The 16,766-nt window shown below is 30.1% G+C and overlaps 1 protein-coding gene across 5 annotated transcripts in view; it reads right to left on the bottom strand.

Moving 5' to 3' along the window:
* Positions 1 to 380: 380 nt before the first annotated feature.
* Positions 381 to 16,766, bottom strand: part of LOC139513352 (putative ankyrin repeat protein RF_0381) — a 32,120-nt gene continuing 15,734 nt past the window's right edge. For 2 of the 5 annotated variants that reach the window (XM_071301775.1, XM_071301782.1), the window contains 6 exons: positions 11,328 to 11,366; positions 8,336 to 8,449; positions 7,713 to 7,826; positions 7,144 to 7,161; positions 5,538 to 5,636; positions 381 to 1,014 (listed from right to left, as the gene is read on the bottom strand). In XM_071301775.1, the coding sequence (XP_071157876.1) occupies positions 886 to 1,014; positions 5,538 to 5,636; positions 7,144 to 7,161; positions 7,713 to 7,826; positions 8,336 to 8,449; positions 11,328 to 11,366 (513 nt within the window). In that variant the 3' untranslated portion in view covers positions 381 to 885. Of the gene's footprint in view, positions 1,015 to 4,238; positions 4,391 to 5,537; positions 5,637 to 7,143; positions 7,162 to 7,712; positions 7,827 to 8,335; positions 8,450 to 10,283; positions 10,305 to 11,327; positions 11,367 to 16,766 lie in introns of all 5 variants that reach the window. The other 3 variants (XM_071301758.1, XM_071301767.1, XM_071301791.1) reach the window with 3 other exon arrangements.

Here is a 16,766-nt window from a genome sequence, read left to right as displayed (position 1 = left end):
ATGGCGTTTAAACACCAAAAATCAAAATCAAAACCTATTAACCATCCATCTTTGGGTTAACACATGTCGACTTTTTAATTTTCAGTACAGGTTGTATAAAGTTATGCTTGAATTCGATTTACATTTTTTAAGCGTAATGAAAAAAGTAAAACAACTAGAATATTGAAAATTTAAAACGAAAAATCTGTCAACAAATGGCAAAACCAAAGACTCAAACACATCAAACGAATGGATAACAACTGTCATATTCCTGACTTGGTCATGTAAAAAAATGTAGATTAAACCTGGTTTTATAGCTAGCTAAACCGCTCAATTGTAAGACAGTTGCATCTTAGCACTGACAAAAATACTAATTAAACTTAATAACAATGAAATAAGGACAAGAGAAATAGATTTATTACATCAAATATATCTTTGATGTCTTCCTGAATCTACATGTTGTATTGCTTAAAAGTAAGTAATTGTGATATTTTATGTTTGCAATGCATGTTTACAAATGCAAATCACATGATAAACAGTTCAGTGTACCTATTTTTGTACGTTATCAACAAATGTATAAAGATATATAAAAAAAAAAAACATTTTGTATTTCAATACAGGTTTTTGGTAATCAAAAACATTTTCTTTGTCATATATCAGAATCATATTCCAAATCAGAAAATTCGTTTGAGCAATAATTAAATGAAATAATTACTTCTATAATTATGAGCTACATGCAGTCAGATAAAAATGCTTGTTTGAAACGATGAGAATTTAAATAATGGTAAATATTTCAGCAGGTTTGTGATTTTTTGCATGATTACGAGTTCTTGTTAAAATACCATATAAATAGCCCATATTACAGCATGTGACAGAATATTAGACTAGAAGATGTCAAACAATGTCTCATAAAATACTACAAGATCCAGATTTTTTCTTGTCATGATTTAGTTGACTTCTTCTATAGTCTTCTAAAAGTTTCATCATATCCAAATTATCATTATCTTCAGCAATATCATTTGGCATTTTCCCTTCCTACAAGAAAAAAAAAATATTTTGAACACATCTAGCTATAAAATTGAATCGTTTAAACAGATAAAGAATGTTTCAAGGGAAAACAACTAAAAGCGAAAAGAAAATTAAAAAAAAAAAAAACACAAATGAAATAAAAAGTTTTTGTCTTCACTGTAGATGTTGAGATCAGAAACATGTAGTTGAAGTGAAAAACATTATAAGTTATGTCCAACTGACAAGTAAAAAGATTTCCAATCATAATAGGCAGCAATGAAATTGTTTTAAACTTAGATAAAAAGAACACTGTATGCAGTACATATTCAAATATTTCAAAAAAGTCATAAACATGCATTTTTTTCCACAGAAAGCAACACCTACACATATGTATTTTAAAATAAAGACAAATTAAATACAAACAAAACTGTTAAAATATATGGTTAGTGACTGTAAAATATGACACTGCACGACATACATAATAAAGGATTAATATAATAAGGGACAAAATATAATCAATCTGAGAAAGTTTACATTAAAATGGCCAAAATAGAAAATAAAATATTTCGAATGACCAATGACCTTTTGGATTAAAGATTCAGTACTCTTATGTATGACTGGGCTAGCATTTTTAATTTAAGATGAATATTATTACAAAAATTCTAAAATGCAAATCATGCGGCCAATGTTTACCAATTCAATTTTTTTTTTAAATTGTTCCAAAAGCTTAATCAAAACTGTATTGAAATATTAATTTTTGAGTTTATTCATTTTTTGCTCTGAAATTAGACTCTTTGTGCGTATCGAATGGTCATCTTAAACCCTGCGACAAACTACTTTCACGTAAATATATCACATGAACGCAACATGTCTCAAAGGAAACATCTAATCAGAAGTAACATACTTCATGTCAAAATGCAAGCTTTTAATTGGTTAAAACGAGGGGGATGATTTACTCTATCACATGTCAAATACTTTATTAAACTTCGTGGAGACGCTTGGTTGTTTGAATAGATTCTGTATCTTAACATATACGGCTTGTTGTATATAGTTATAGTCATAGTTAATTTCTTTGAATTTGAAAATTATTAGACAGTAGTAACAGAACATTCATTTTAGATTGAACCCATTTGTGACGCCACAGTTCATAATGTTTAACGGAATAACAATCTGCTCTATCACATTCTAGCTATGTGCTATTTATATAATGCCAGTTTTCAAAAGAGTAGTTACAAGTAGTTAAACAAATTTGTCGAAGGATAAAAATTTTATCGTTTCCTCGAGATATTTGTAAATATTTGACAATTGAAGTGAAAACACTTGAGAATGAAAATTGGGAATATGTTAAAGAGACAACTTCCGATCAAAGAGCAGAAAGTTTTTCGTCTACAGCTTAGTCACAGCTTTTACACCTATGACCAATATATTAGGTTTATCAAAATCATTAATTTATGGGTATTTATAGAAAATACTTGTATCTTCCATAATAAGAGTTGAAACAAAAGCATATTGTTACCCTTCTTATATTACGTGTCGTATAAAGGGGTCAACTGTTTTTTGTATCTACTTTAGGTGTTATTATAATTCAGGCTTTACTTTTAAGAGCAAAAGAAAATCTTATGAATAGATGTGTTGAAAAAAAAACCTAACTCGTGTGAATGGCATCATAATATTTATTCTAAATGTATGTTTGTTTATGTACTCAATTTATCTTGTGCCCTGCAACGTTTTCGAGAGTTTACAAAAAGAACATAAATATTACTTTTATTTGGGTAAGGATTAATATTTGCAGTACACACTACCATATGCCAGTTCACAGAATATCAACATTTCACATTTACAGTTAAAACAACATTTCGCATGAAAATAAATTTACATTTGAAAAAAACACTGTATAAAGCATTCCAAAAACAATATTTAAGAAAATAAAAATTTCAACTGCATTTCATTAGTTTAAATCATTCGTTTCAAGCGATTTACTATAGTATGTCACAAGATTTATCTTCTGTTTTGTCTTTAGGTTTGAGAGAAGTTTTAGTTTTGTCTGGCGGCAACGTCTTTGAGTAGTCTCTAAGAACTTCAATCATTTCACTGTTTTCACGCTTTTCTGCAATTTGCAATTCAGTTTGACCTTCCTATTCATAAAGACATTTTCATATTGACAGCATAAAAACAGTATCATACAATAGAACATATAAACTAATATATATAATATAACAGGGAAATGAAAGTAAATATACTTGTTATACATTTATTTACTAAAGTTTCACTTCTTAAGGTGGTACCTAACACTACAGGGAGATAACTCAGTAAAGTCAGCTAAACGTTTTAATTACATTGTGTTGTAAAAGGAATATTAAGCTTCTCAATGATCAAAATTGGTGTTTGTCAAACTGCTATATAACCAGTGTATTTTTTCTGACAAAACGGTTGGTTCAAAATTTTTGAAATTTTTATATTTTTGTTAAAGGGTCAAAGTAAGTACTTTGACAACATTTTATGAAAATTAAACGAGCCAAACTAATTTTAGTGCAAGTGTTGGGTACCACCTTAAGTATCATAACAAAAGGTTGGCCGTTTAGATTTTTTTACAAACAAACAAACTAGGAGTCAACGTTAATTTTTGATCAATTCAAAAACCACGATTTCCTTTACATACAAAACAAAACCTCTGAAAAGAGGACAATATTTTTAGAAGGCATTAAATATCCATGTTGTCAAAATCAATTTCTAGGAAAAAAATTAACCCAGGAATATATTGTCACTTATGTTCTATGGGTATATTTGTTAACCTTAAGTTGAAATGTTCCCAAATTAAACAGCCATTCGACTGTTATTCATTAATATGGAATAACTTATAGAAAGGAAGGTGATTTTTAACGATCAAGTCGATCTTGTTAAGTGATTTGATGAACGGGTCCCTCAAAGTTTGGTTGTAGTGAAAGAATCGCACTAAAATACTCTTAATATTTCACAATACCCGTATCGATAGTTAGTCATTCACTCATATACTTTTTTCTACAAAAGTAACGTTAAAATTAAACTAAGGAATGCCAGGTAATTTGGAGTATCATGGACAGTTACGGTGTAAACTAAAGAGACACGTTAAAGGTCATGCAGCGTATCATTTTAGCATGCAAATACTAACTAAGTTAAAAATGTATTTTTTAAATGATTTAGCATTAGATCTATCATTCAATTAAAAACATGCTTGATGTAAAAAAAAAAAAAAAGACATTGAAAAAATTTACTATGAGATGAGACAATTTTTGTCTTTTCCCTTTCCTTTTAAATCAGTTTTTGTTTTCTCCGGCGGTGGAATTGTCTTTTCGTAATCCTTTAAGACGTCAATCATTTCTTCGTTTTCGTTAGTTTCTGCGATTTGTAAAATGGTTTGATCTTCCTGTCCATAGAATGAATTCCAATATATCGTTAAGTTGCACAGTTGGTAAAAACAAATTTTAGATCTAGAATATAACTAATTTATTTAGACCTATACATTTTGGATTCAATATTGTTGATTGTTGTTTGTTTAAAGCCCAATGGCCTGAATTGAGATATAGGAAAAATTGTTAGGAACTTATTTATAATTTACCTTAATCTGAAAATAAATCTCTACAGCACTGTTTGAAATGTGAAGTAGAGTTTATTAATGAGTATTTACAGTGTGTTGGTGCATTTTTCACTTTTATTTCCCATGGTCAGAGTTTCTGCTGTCACTGACTTATTGACAGGAAAATACCGGTATTTTCAGAATCTTGCATTGCCAAAATATATTGTTCGATGTTCGTATGAGTTTTTATTGGACTATTGGACAGTACTTCTGTCTTGTGACTTTGTGTATTGTTGTCTAGATTTCGATTATGAACTACCCATTGAACATGGTTATCCATTGAACATTGTAAGGAATAATCTCCCTACTATGTTATATCGAGCACCATTTAACTTGACATTTAGAATACTAGTCAATTAATTACTGACACAGAGACCCATTAAAAATAAACTCATCATAGATACCAGGACTAAATTTGTACATACGCCAGACGCGCGTTTCGGCTACAAAAGACTCATCAGAGACGCTCGAATCCAAAAAAGTTTAAAAGGCCAAATAAAATACGAAGTTGAAGAGCATTGAGGACCAAAATTTCTAAAAGTTTTGCCAAATCCAGCTAAGGTAATCTATTCCAGAGGTAGAAAAGCCTTAGTATTTCAAAAATTTAAAATTTTGTAAACAGTTAATTTATAAATATAACCATATCAATGATAATTCATGTCAGCACAAAAGTTGAAATTAGCAGAGAGGGTAAATTGTTTGGTGTTCAATCGAGTTTTTGTTTATCTAATCTCCCTGAATATTCAAACGTATTTAAAAACACATATTGCAATTATCAATAAATTGAGGACAGAAGATAATGAACTTCGCTATGATACTTCTGAACCTTGTAGTATCTATTGTTAAAAGTTAAATAACTTTTATTTACCATTTAAAAGAAAGTTATTAATTGGGTACCTCCTAGTAGTTCAATTAAACCATCTGTCACTATACTCACATTATTAGGAACTGCATATAATGGTTTGTAGCCTAAAATAATTTTTACGGTTCCTATCTGGTCTCTAGCTACTGCCATGTGAAGTGCTGTATTGCCACCCTGAAATACAATAAAAGGTACAAATTATTATTTTTCTTTAATATTAAGTTTATTTCTTGTAAAACGGATTTTTTTTTACATATTAAGTGATCTTTAAAGACTATAATTTACGACAGCACATTGAACAAAAGAAGTTTCAATTTATTTCAAATCAAAATCAAACAAAACAAAAAACAAAAGGTTCTCCTTTTTAAACAAATGTTTTTTTTTAACTTTTAACTTAGCGAAACAATAACAGCTCATAGGTGTAATATGACTTTAAATAAATAACATATTGTAAAATACATCACAATATGTTCAGTCTGTGTATAATCAATAAATGAAATTGAAATTCAGCAATTATGTTTTTGGCATGTTATAGTTCATATTTAAGCGAGTACGTCAAGCTGTCCTCTTTAAACTAACTACATCTATCAACATTCACCCCTAAAATCTAAGTGATAAAATACAAAACAATGAACAAATCAAACGGCATTAAAATAAAAAGAGTAAATATTTTATATGCGACTATACTACTACGCCAAAATCACTTCATCATTTGGCAGACAAAGTACAGCCACAGACATTGTGAACATTTGGTATAATGCTTAGTTCATAATTATCAAATACATATATAAGGAAGAGATTAGTACATTTTTCAATATATATATATTCTAAAAGAAACATATGACTGTTTGGCTGTCACGTTTATGGTAGGAAACTGGTCTTTTACAAAAATAGGGGCGAAAGATACCAGAGGGACATTTAAACCTTATCTGTCAAAAATAAATAGACAACTAAAAGGCAAAAAAACCCCAAAAAGAACGGATTTTCTTTTCCTCTGCGTTGAAGACCCATTGATTGCCTTCGACTGTATCTACTCTTTGGTCCAGGTATTGTCTCTTTTAGCATTTTCTCTATTTCCGTTCTCAATTTTATTATTAGACACACAATAGTACAGAAAAATACTAAATAGAAAACTAAAGACTGAGCAACACGAATCCCACTTGGAGTGATCTCAGGTACCAACAAATACAGGGTGCTTAACAACAGTCATTTACTTTTACCTTGCTGCCATTAATAACGCATGCATCTTTAAGTTAACGTCCTTTTAAGAATCTAAAGCTTTGTGGTTTATATTTTTTTTAAAGTTAACAAAGCATTGAGATTTGATAAAAAAACTGATATTCAACCAATGATGTGACGTTATTTTCATTTTAGATACGAACAAGAAAAGTACCCACAGTCCGTAAAATACTGAAATACTGAAATGATATGAGACTGTGTATTTATATATATTTACTGCTCGATCAATGGTCATCAATAGTACAATGTAAAACTGAAAACCTAGCATTGGAACGGAAAAGCAACTTCGTCTAAGTTGTAAAGAAAATTCTTTAAGATAGATATTTATAGAGTATACTACATGCATGAGCATAGAAACAGCAGTTTGATTAACACAATCTAAGCTAGACATTAAATGCTATAAATATAAGACCAAAACCAAGGTCATATAATGTATTCTCACCTCATCATGTTCCTCACTCTATATAATGAATGTAATTACAAATTTGTATAAATACAAATAAGGAAAATATAAGTATCTGTTAGAATTTAAGCTGTTTCAACAATCATTGAGTCAAGTATTCAATACAACAAAATTTACAATCTGGTGGATTCTTACAAAATAAGGAATAACTTCGGCCTTAAGATCTTTAAATGACATTCAACTATTCAATTAGATATCTTTTTCGTTTTTCGTGTATAGTATTTAATTCTGCCTACTTAAAATTGATATGATAATATTAAGACACAATGTACTACATTTCTAGTATAGTTGCTGATTAATTTGTATGGATGAAGGAACATGAAGATATGTCACATAAAAAAAAAAAAAAAAAACCCGACAAGAGGTTTATATACTTAACTTAGAAAATCAATAAATGTATATATACTATGTCAAGCTCTATATGCTCGCAAGTTGAAAAATTATGATTCCAAAAAATCACTGAAAGAACGCAAATATTTATTTTTTTCGATAAAGGCATACTCTCTTTCTACACTTAATTTCCTAAAGATAATGAGTTGCATGCTTACATCCAAAGCTCTTGCGCTGACATCAGCTCCGCGGTTCAAAATGTTAGAAACGAGTCTATTTCTTGTTGCTGGATCTGTGCGTAGTATAGCCTGGTGTAATGGGTAAAGTCCAAGCTAAACCAGAAAGAACAAAAAGCACATATATATCACTGTTATAACAAAAACACTTTATGAAGAAAAATACAGAATGCATGCATTTAACATACATGTAGGGCTCAAACATGCATTGGTGAATAATTTTTGTACTTTTCTTGCACCGATATCTTTTTTAAGATCGATCTTCGTCAGGAACGGACTTAATAAAAAAAAATGAGAGCCAAGAGATCCAACAAATAGCCCAAACAATCTTGGCTCAACTTTCCCTACGAGAATTGGAATGGTAGTTTTCTTATCAACTGAACACTTGTGCAGTTAGATTTTTATCCATACCAGCGGGTATCCATTGACTACTTGAGTAATGATACTCCCTGATGCTAACAGTTCAATAGCACCAGCATCGACCCAGCGTTTCTAATTATATATAACACAATGACAATATAACAAATATGTCTTCTATTCGAGAAACTATGTAGCTGCTTAACCTTAATTGCAATAGAATGGTTTTGAACAAAATATATATTTACCTCGTTTGGCTTATTTACATCCAAATCAGGATCATCCAATATATCATCCTCTTCATCATCTTCGTCGTCTTCATCTTCTTTCAAAGTAGTAACCGTAGGCTGTTTTTTAATTGGCTATAATTTTAGAAAGAAAAACAAAAGTAAAGTCAACTTTTCGATCAATATATAAAGCAGATGTTTACCCGCTCTGTCTTATTCCCTTGTCTGCTGCTTCATTTGCAATCATGCCATTTCTGAAAGTTTTTATTATTCGTGCAATGTTTAAAACATTTGTTTTCATATTTAGTCTAAACAACGAATTTAAAACGAAATGATCTCCAATAAAATCAAACTTTTTGATACTCTTTTTTTACGCTGATTAAACGAGACATGATTTTTAAAACAAGGTTCATTTCAACCAGTCATACCGTGGCCACATTTAACTCATTAAATCGTTCCATTGGAAAATCCATTTTTCCTGGTCAGATACTTAGTAAATAATTTTACATTGTTCTTTTATACACAGTCCTTTCTGTCAAGAGAACAAATCTATTTGGTTTCTTATATATATTTTTCTGCCAAATATTTAAAATAAAGGGGAAAGTTACTAAAGGGACATTCAAAATCATGTCAAAAATAAACAAACAAATGTAACGCAATAGCAAAACACTAAAAAAGATTAAGATAAAAGTTTTAAGGACAAACAACAATGAACAAAAAAAAAAACAAAAACAGAACAGAAAACAAAAAATAAACCTTACCTAAAAACCGGGAACACCACAAAAGTATTATAATATAATAAATGATTTTACATGACAACAGTCAACCACAAGCAGTAAAAACCCAATGCACAACAAAACCGATTATTGAATACTAAGATTGTGCAAAACCAACATGGTTGAGACTCTGTGATTAGTTACGTAGAATAAACAGTGCCTCATGAAACATGTTGATGTGGATCAAGATTGATCCAAATCCTAACTAACCAAAATGTTATGCGCAGATTTCGATCATCATACCTTCTATTCATAAGATAACAACAATTAGCCATCTTTTTTTCATATATAAAACTTTATACAAATTTTAGGAAATAAACAGTTGAACCCACACAAAAAATGTATGACCGATAGTGAATTAATACAATACCAATATATAATACATGTAATATAAGGCATTCGAATAAAATTTGTATGATAATGCTTGTGTAAAGGTGTTTCCATTTCATATTCAATACGCATCACTATCACTGTTTTAATTCTCCGTAAATCTTGGTTAAGCTGAAATAAATATTACATGTACTAGTACTAGAAAGTTGTTTATTGAAATGGAAATCTATAGTGTTGTTGATAATATTCAATATTAATAAACAACAATAACTGTAATTTACGTCATAACATTTTTCCTTAATTTCAATGAACAAACCAATCTCTGAAAATTAGTTTGACTGAAAACGGTCAAATGTTACGAAACTTATGACTATTTCATTTCCTACAACTCTATTATACATCACAAGCAAAGTGGCGAATAATTAATTATTTTTTTTTTATCGTGACAGTTAGGTGGTATATGTTTACATGAAAGAGCATATGTTAGTTTAGATTAGTCTTTGTAACGACTACTGCAAACCCAAGTATAAGAGTTATGTCAAATATGCAGTTTGACAAGGTTGCTTTTTATGAGAAAAAGAAAATATGTCAACACTTTCTTATTGCAAAGGTTTCATCCTTTTGACAAAGTTAACTAAAAAAATGAACAAATACAAATTAGGACCACGTATCTGTATAATGGTTATATTAATTTGATGTAAGAATTAGTAAATTGTGAAAAACATTGAGTTAGTCAACTCGAAAAAATGAACAAATACAAATTAGGACCACATATCTGTATAATGGTTATATCAATTTGATGTAAGAGTTAGTAAATTGTGAACAACATTGAGCCACACAAAAATACACCGACAAGGCCTCACCTGGTGCATCAGTTGAGTTTTCTATGGTAAACAAGAGGAAAAAATAAGTTTTAGTATATAATATTGTGAAGTTACAAATATGCATATAAAAGAGTATAGACAAAAGCACTAAACAGTATCATGCAAATATACGATTAACCGATCAATCTCCCATACAGACAGAGTTGTCGTCCTTTCCTCCTCGAGGTTGAGGAGGAAAGGACGACAACTCTGTCTGAATGGGAGATTGTTAACCGATTGGATAATTTAAGGTCAACAATGCTTCAATGATATAACCCACATTTTCAGCATTAAAAAAAAAAAAAAAAAAAATTCAGACAAATCGTAATATCAAACCATTAATGAATTTTTAAAGATACTTTAGAGACCTATAGATAATAGCTGTTTTATAAATTTACAGTCCTTTTAAACAAGAATGTCATTATTTCAGTAAGAAAAATATGTGTCTCTAACATAACTTTTAACAGATATGCTTTAGTTCGAAACACTGGAAAGGACAAAATATAAAACATTTAAGAGCATAACATGACTTAAATTGACTTTAAATTGACTTAAGGAAATTGCAATAATAAATTAAGAACAGTTTAAACAATTTATGAGCTTGAAGTATATAGAAATAATAGATCCGTTAAACAATTTCAATATCGCAGCATTAAAAAGATAGAAGTCGTATAACAAACAGTCCACCAACATTACTACCAACTCAATAGTAGTTAAAACGTAGACGATGTGTATGCGCAAGACACGAATTCCTGAAATTAAATTTTGTTTGCAATCGTAATGTTTTGATGTCATTATATTTCATATTTATTGCGAATGTGCTAATTTTCAGTTTGGTCAAATTAGAGAATATTGTGCATAAAAAACTTTCCAAACACCGCTGTGAGTTAACATAATTGCTACCTAGAAACACCATGTGCAGAACTGAGACAAAATTGTTGTTTATATAATATTGAGAAGAAAATAAATTGGATATAAATGTGCTAAAAGCAAGATATGTTAGATAATAGAAGACCGTTACAAGAAGGTTGTGTTTCATTTTACCTCTTTAACAGGTTCTACAACTGGAGCAGGAGGTTCGTCCTGAATAAAAATGAAATGTTGTAGATTGTTGGGATATTTTGTTGTTGGGAATTTATCAAAACTTACTTTAAATATTGTTGATACATACAAGTAAAGCATTATACCATTCTTATAAGTAACATATACACATTAGTACACAATAACAATATTGATATTTTTTTTATTAAAAAAAGCAACAAATCGTTAAAAAAAAAACCAAATTAACTTCAATCCTTACTTTTACGATGAATAATAAAATAAATTAAAGGCAAAATTTAATAGATTTAAAAAAAAATAGATAAATCAGGAATCAGGAATCAAATACAAGTAATGATCTCAAGAAAACATTCTTCATATAAATGAATGAGTATAACAAAGATCATATATTTCTTCGTAACTGCCATTTTGATTTATTCCGGTAACGACTCATATGATTTACTAGATTGGTTTGATTTAAGATTCATTTGATTTTTTGTTATTGATTTTTTTTAATTTGATTTCATATTTTTTCTCTCTTGTTGAAACATTTCTTACAGCAACGGTCGTCAATGCTCTTCTAGTTGTCCTTTTGAAAAATAAACCGAACCAAAGATTCTTTAAATTGTTTTTTGCCAACATTGTTCCACAGTTACAAAATATTAAGGTTAGAGAATGCTGATGCAGTTATCATTAATACATAAATACAGCAAAAATCAACAACCAATACGAGACATGCAAACCAAACCCAACTTACACGGACAGCACGCTTAAGTGCCTCCTAAAAATATAGTATTAAAAACTAAATATACTTAAATGATCAAAACAACTGGAAATATCAACACTGACTTATTTTACCACTCAAACGTATGAAGAAGACAATCGATGCAAAATAAAATAGCATATAATCCGTTCAATAAAAAATATACAAAATTGAATTGAACAAATTCTATTCAAAACAAGGTAAAATATTTTCAATAATTTTAAGCTATTATTATATATATTATTTATTTGATATTCCAATTCTTAACACAAGAGCTTAACGTGTAATTATTATCTTGACAGTATCATTTGTTGACAAAAACTCATATTGGAATAAATAAAACTGAGACATAAATGCTTCTATGAATTAAGAAGTATTAATTATCAAAACCAGACTTATAATTATATAAAATTATACTACAAAAATCATATCAGGATCCCAAATATTGGTGCGATTTATAAAAAGGCAATTAAAAGATGGCAGATCCGGACCATAATGATAAAACATTATTTGAATTTGAAGTTGGTAACTGATTTCCTTGGGACGAAATCTGAATACAAGTTTTGATGAAGGGAAAAACACATTTCGACTGGAAAATAAACAAGCGAGAACAAAATCTACGTTGCAAATGACTCAAGTAAAACATATACATTGTATGATTAAATACAAGAAATCATGAGACCAAGAGGAATTATTTATTCTAAGTTATGACAATAATGCTATTTGAAATGATTGTAAATGGGACGACTTTACATCAAAGTTCAAAGGAAGTTAATGTAATAAATTACATGCATCCGTACGGCCTTCATCAATGAGAAAACACCATACCGTATAGTCCGCAAAAAAGGCAACAAACATGACACTAGAATTCATATCGATATCATTAACTTTATAATACGAGTGTTTAGTTGCATGCTTGTGGATCAATTTAAACTGATTTCAGAAAAACAATGTCCTCGTAGATTAAAAAGATGTTTTTAACCAATATTTACAACGATGGAATACGAAAATATATGAAGGGTATATCTCAAGATCTACAAAAGGTTCAAATGTGATAAAAATGCTATCAAACATGGATTATAGTGATTTCTCAAACCGAAGAGTGAATGTTAACTGTCACATTTCTTACCAATGTCCTGGGTGGGGTATTAACCTCTGGTTTGTTCTAAAAGTTTATATAAATGTATGTTTATTTAGCAGGTGCATGTTTTATAATTTTGTGTAACTGAGGTTTAAGATAAAATAACGAAACTGGGGTTTAAAATAAAATAACAAAAAATATCGAACACCGAGAAAAAATCATAACTGAAAGTCCCATATCAAAATTAATGGCAAAATAAAAAGCTCAAACACATTAAACGAATGGATAACAATTGTCATATTCCTGACAGAAAATGGTGGATTACACCTGGTATATAGCTAGGTAAACCTCTTACTTGTATGACAATCATTAATGCGTGATTATCACATTTTCTTCAAAAACTGGGCTAAATGTTTGATTTTCTACTGAACATATAGTTTAATATGTTTGCAAAAGAGCACCTCAATTAAATTTTACAAAATACTGTAAACATGTTCTGGATAATTAAGTGCAAAAACATAATTACATGTAATAATACAATTTCAAACGATGGAAGTCATGACACCTGTAGATAAAAAAAAATGTAAAAATTCCGAAATCAAAGATTATGTATTGCAAACTTCAATGAAACACTATATTAACAGATTCTAAGTTGCACTCTAGATCATATCGATATATAGCAATGAAAATATTAAATCTCAAACAATACTAACAGGTGTTATCTTCACTGGGGTAAAGCTGATGACCGTAACTGCATTCACGGTCATCCCAAGATGTCGGATGAAAAATTAGGTCAGTTTCTGTGTTGTCTGTTAAAGTGTTTCTATATCATTTTCTTTACAAATCATACATTGAAACGATGTAAATTTATAAAAGAATCACTCGAAAATCACTAATTACTTCCGAGAAATGTGCATGAAACGGGAAATTCGATTTGAAAAAATCGTTAAGATGACCGTAAATCATAATCAAAATATTTTCAAGATGACCGTAACATAAAACAAGGATGACCGTGATTGGTAAAAAGATGACCGTAACTTGTAAAGGATGACCGTAATTTGTAAAGACTGACTGTAATTTAATATAGGACGACCGTAACTTTTATAGGATGACCATCAATTCTAAGAAATATCCGTATTGTATTCAAAGCTTTTTTGTTGAGTTTGTAGATCTCAATAAGGGCTCGGTTAGCGGATATAAATATGTTTCATCAATTTCTTTTTAACCGGATTTTTGTGACAAAAATGTCGGTTATTGATTTGGGGATGTACGGCGGGCGGGCGTGCGGCGTGCGGGCGGCAATCAAATGTTGTCCGTGCATTAACTCATGAACCCTTCAACCAAAGCTTTTAAAATTTTAATATGTTGTTACTAACAACTAAATGAAGGTCAAGTTTAATAATGGCGATTTTGACTTTTACCGTTCAGGAGTTATGGTTCTTGAAAGATTGAAAAATGGAGTTTCCAGTCGTGTCCGTGCATTTACGCATGCACTGCTCTACCTAAGCTTCCCAAATTTTAATATGTTGTTACTGATGACAAAATGGAGGTCAAGTTCAATAATGGCGATTTTGACTTTTACCGTTCAGGAGTTATGGTTCTTGAAAGATTGAAAAATGGAGTTTCCAGTCGTGTCCGTGCATTTACGCATGAAATGTTCTACCTAAGCTTCCCAAATTTTAATATGTTGTTACTGATGACAAAATGGAGGTCAAGTTCAATAATGACGATTTTGACTTTTACCGTTCAGGAGTTATGGTTCTTGAAAGATTGAAAAAATGGTGTTTCCAGTCGTGTGACTGTCCGTGCATTTTCTCATGAACCATTCAACCAAAGCTTTTGAAATTTTTATATGTTGTTACTGATGGCAAATTAGAGGTCAAGTTCAATAAGGACGATTTTTACTTTTACCGTTCAGGAGTTATGGTTCTTGAAAGATTGTGAAATGGCGTTTCCATTCACGTTGTTGCATTTACTCATGAACCATTCAATCTAAGCTTTCCAAATTTTAAGATGTTGATACTGATGACAAAATGGAGGTCAAATTTGATATTGACGATTTTCACTTTCACCATTCATCAGTAATGGTTCTTGTGATATTGCCAGGACACAAATAAATATTAATAAATCCGGTTTGCTGTCGTTGTGACAGCCTCTTGTTTTGAACTATAATATAATTGGCAATATTTAGGATTTATAACAATGATAGTAAATTGCATATTTCTCGTAAACAATGAAATATTTATTGATATCGACGTTAAAATTTTAACACAAATTGACAGCGATACGACGAAAATTTGAAGAAACATGAATGTGTCCCTAGTACACGGATGCCTCATCTACACTATCATTTTCTATGTTTAGTGGACTATGAAAATGGGATAAAACTGTAATTTGGCTTTAGAATTAAAAAGATCATACCATAGGGAAAATGTGTACTAAGTTTCAATTTTATTTAACTTGAAGCTGGACAAACGGACAAACAAACAGACGAACGGACGAACGTACGCACAGACCAGAAAAACATAATGCCAATAAATGGAGCATTAAAAACATTAATAATACATACGAATATTTGGAAATCGAGCCCATGTGTATGGTTCCAGAGGAAGCAGATTTAAATCTTAATTTGTCTTGATATATGCAGGCGGAAACGCTTTTGAAATAGAACAAAAGAATCGAAGCTCTGTGATTATCGAGAAAGCGATAAATGTTAACTGTAATGTTTGATATAGTGACAAAATTTTAAAAAGTTAATAGAAACAAATAAGACGACAATTTTCTTATTTTAAAAACACCATTTGCATAAGTTTTCAATGTATCTATTACATAGTAATGCAAAACAATAAGATATCAAGTCGACGACATGGTTCTTATCGGGGCCTTTTATAGCTGACTATGCGGTATGGGCTTTGCTCATTGTTGAAGGCCTTACGGTTACCTATAGTTGTTAATGTTTGTGTCATTTTGGTCTTTTCTGGATAGTTGTCTCATTGGCAATAATACCACATCTTCTTTTTTATATATAGTATCTAAAGTTGGATGTAGAAAATGCATAACCTCCGATTTTTTTTTATCACGGACGGAGAACATATCAATCTTTTAGTTCAGAAATTTTCGTGTCTGCCCTTCCATTATGTAAATCAAGAAAAAATTCTGAACTACAGGTAACGATTGTATCGAAAAGAGAAAAATCGAGTGCACCTTTTTATGTTAGGGCATGTTTGGGGTGTATATTTTGTCTATAAAACGTACAAAGCAAGAGTATTTTATATAACATCTCGCTTCAGATTCTATCATTATTATATATCAAAGCTACAGGTTGACTTTATAACGTAAAAAAATGACAGTACGAAAAGATGAAATATATGGGTCAAGTGAGATACCTATCTAATGAATCACAAAAACATAGTAGGTGTGTTCGAATAGCTATTTTTTTCTAAAAGTACTTGACGACAGTCTTTTAATTTGGATGATGAAAATGGATATCTTCGAAAAAATATGATTTTCTTGTGTGTGATAACTAGGGTTTACAATCTTCAACCACTGAAAATGTTTAGTCTGCCCTTCCACGAAATATTTAATTAGAATTTTTTTAAAT

This window comes from Mytilus edulis, chromosome 1 (assembly GCF_963676685.1).
Source record: "Mytilus edulis chromosome 1, xbMytEdul2.2, whole genome shotgun sequence".
Classification (NCBI taxonomy): Eukaryota; Metazoa; Mollusca; class Bivalvia; order Mytilida; family Mytilidae; genus Mytilus; species Mytilus edulis.
The sequence above is the reverse complement of the archived record's forward strand: the minus strand, read 5'-3'. Positions and strand labels throughout refer to the sequence as shown.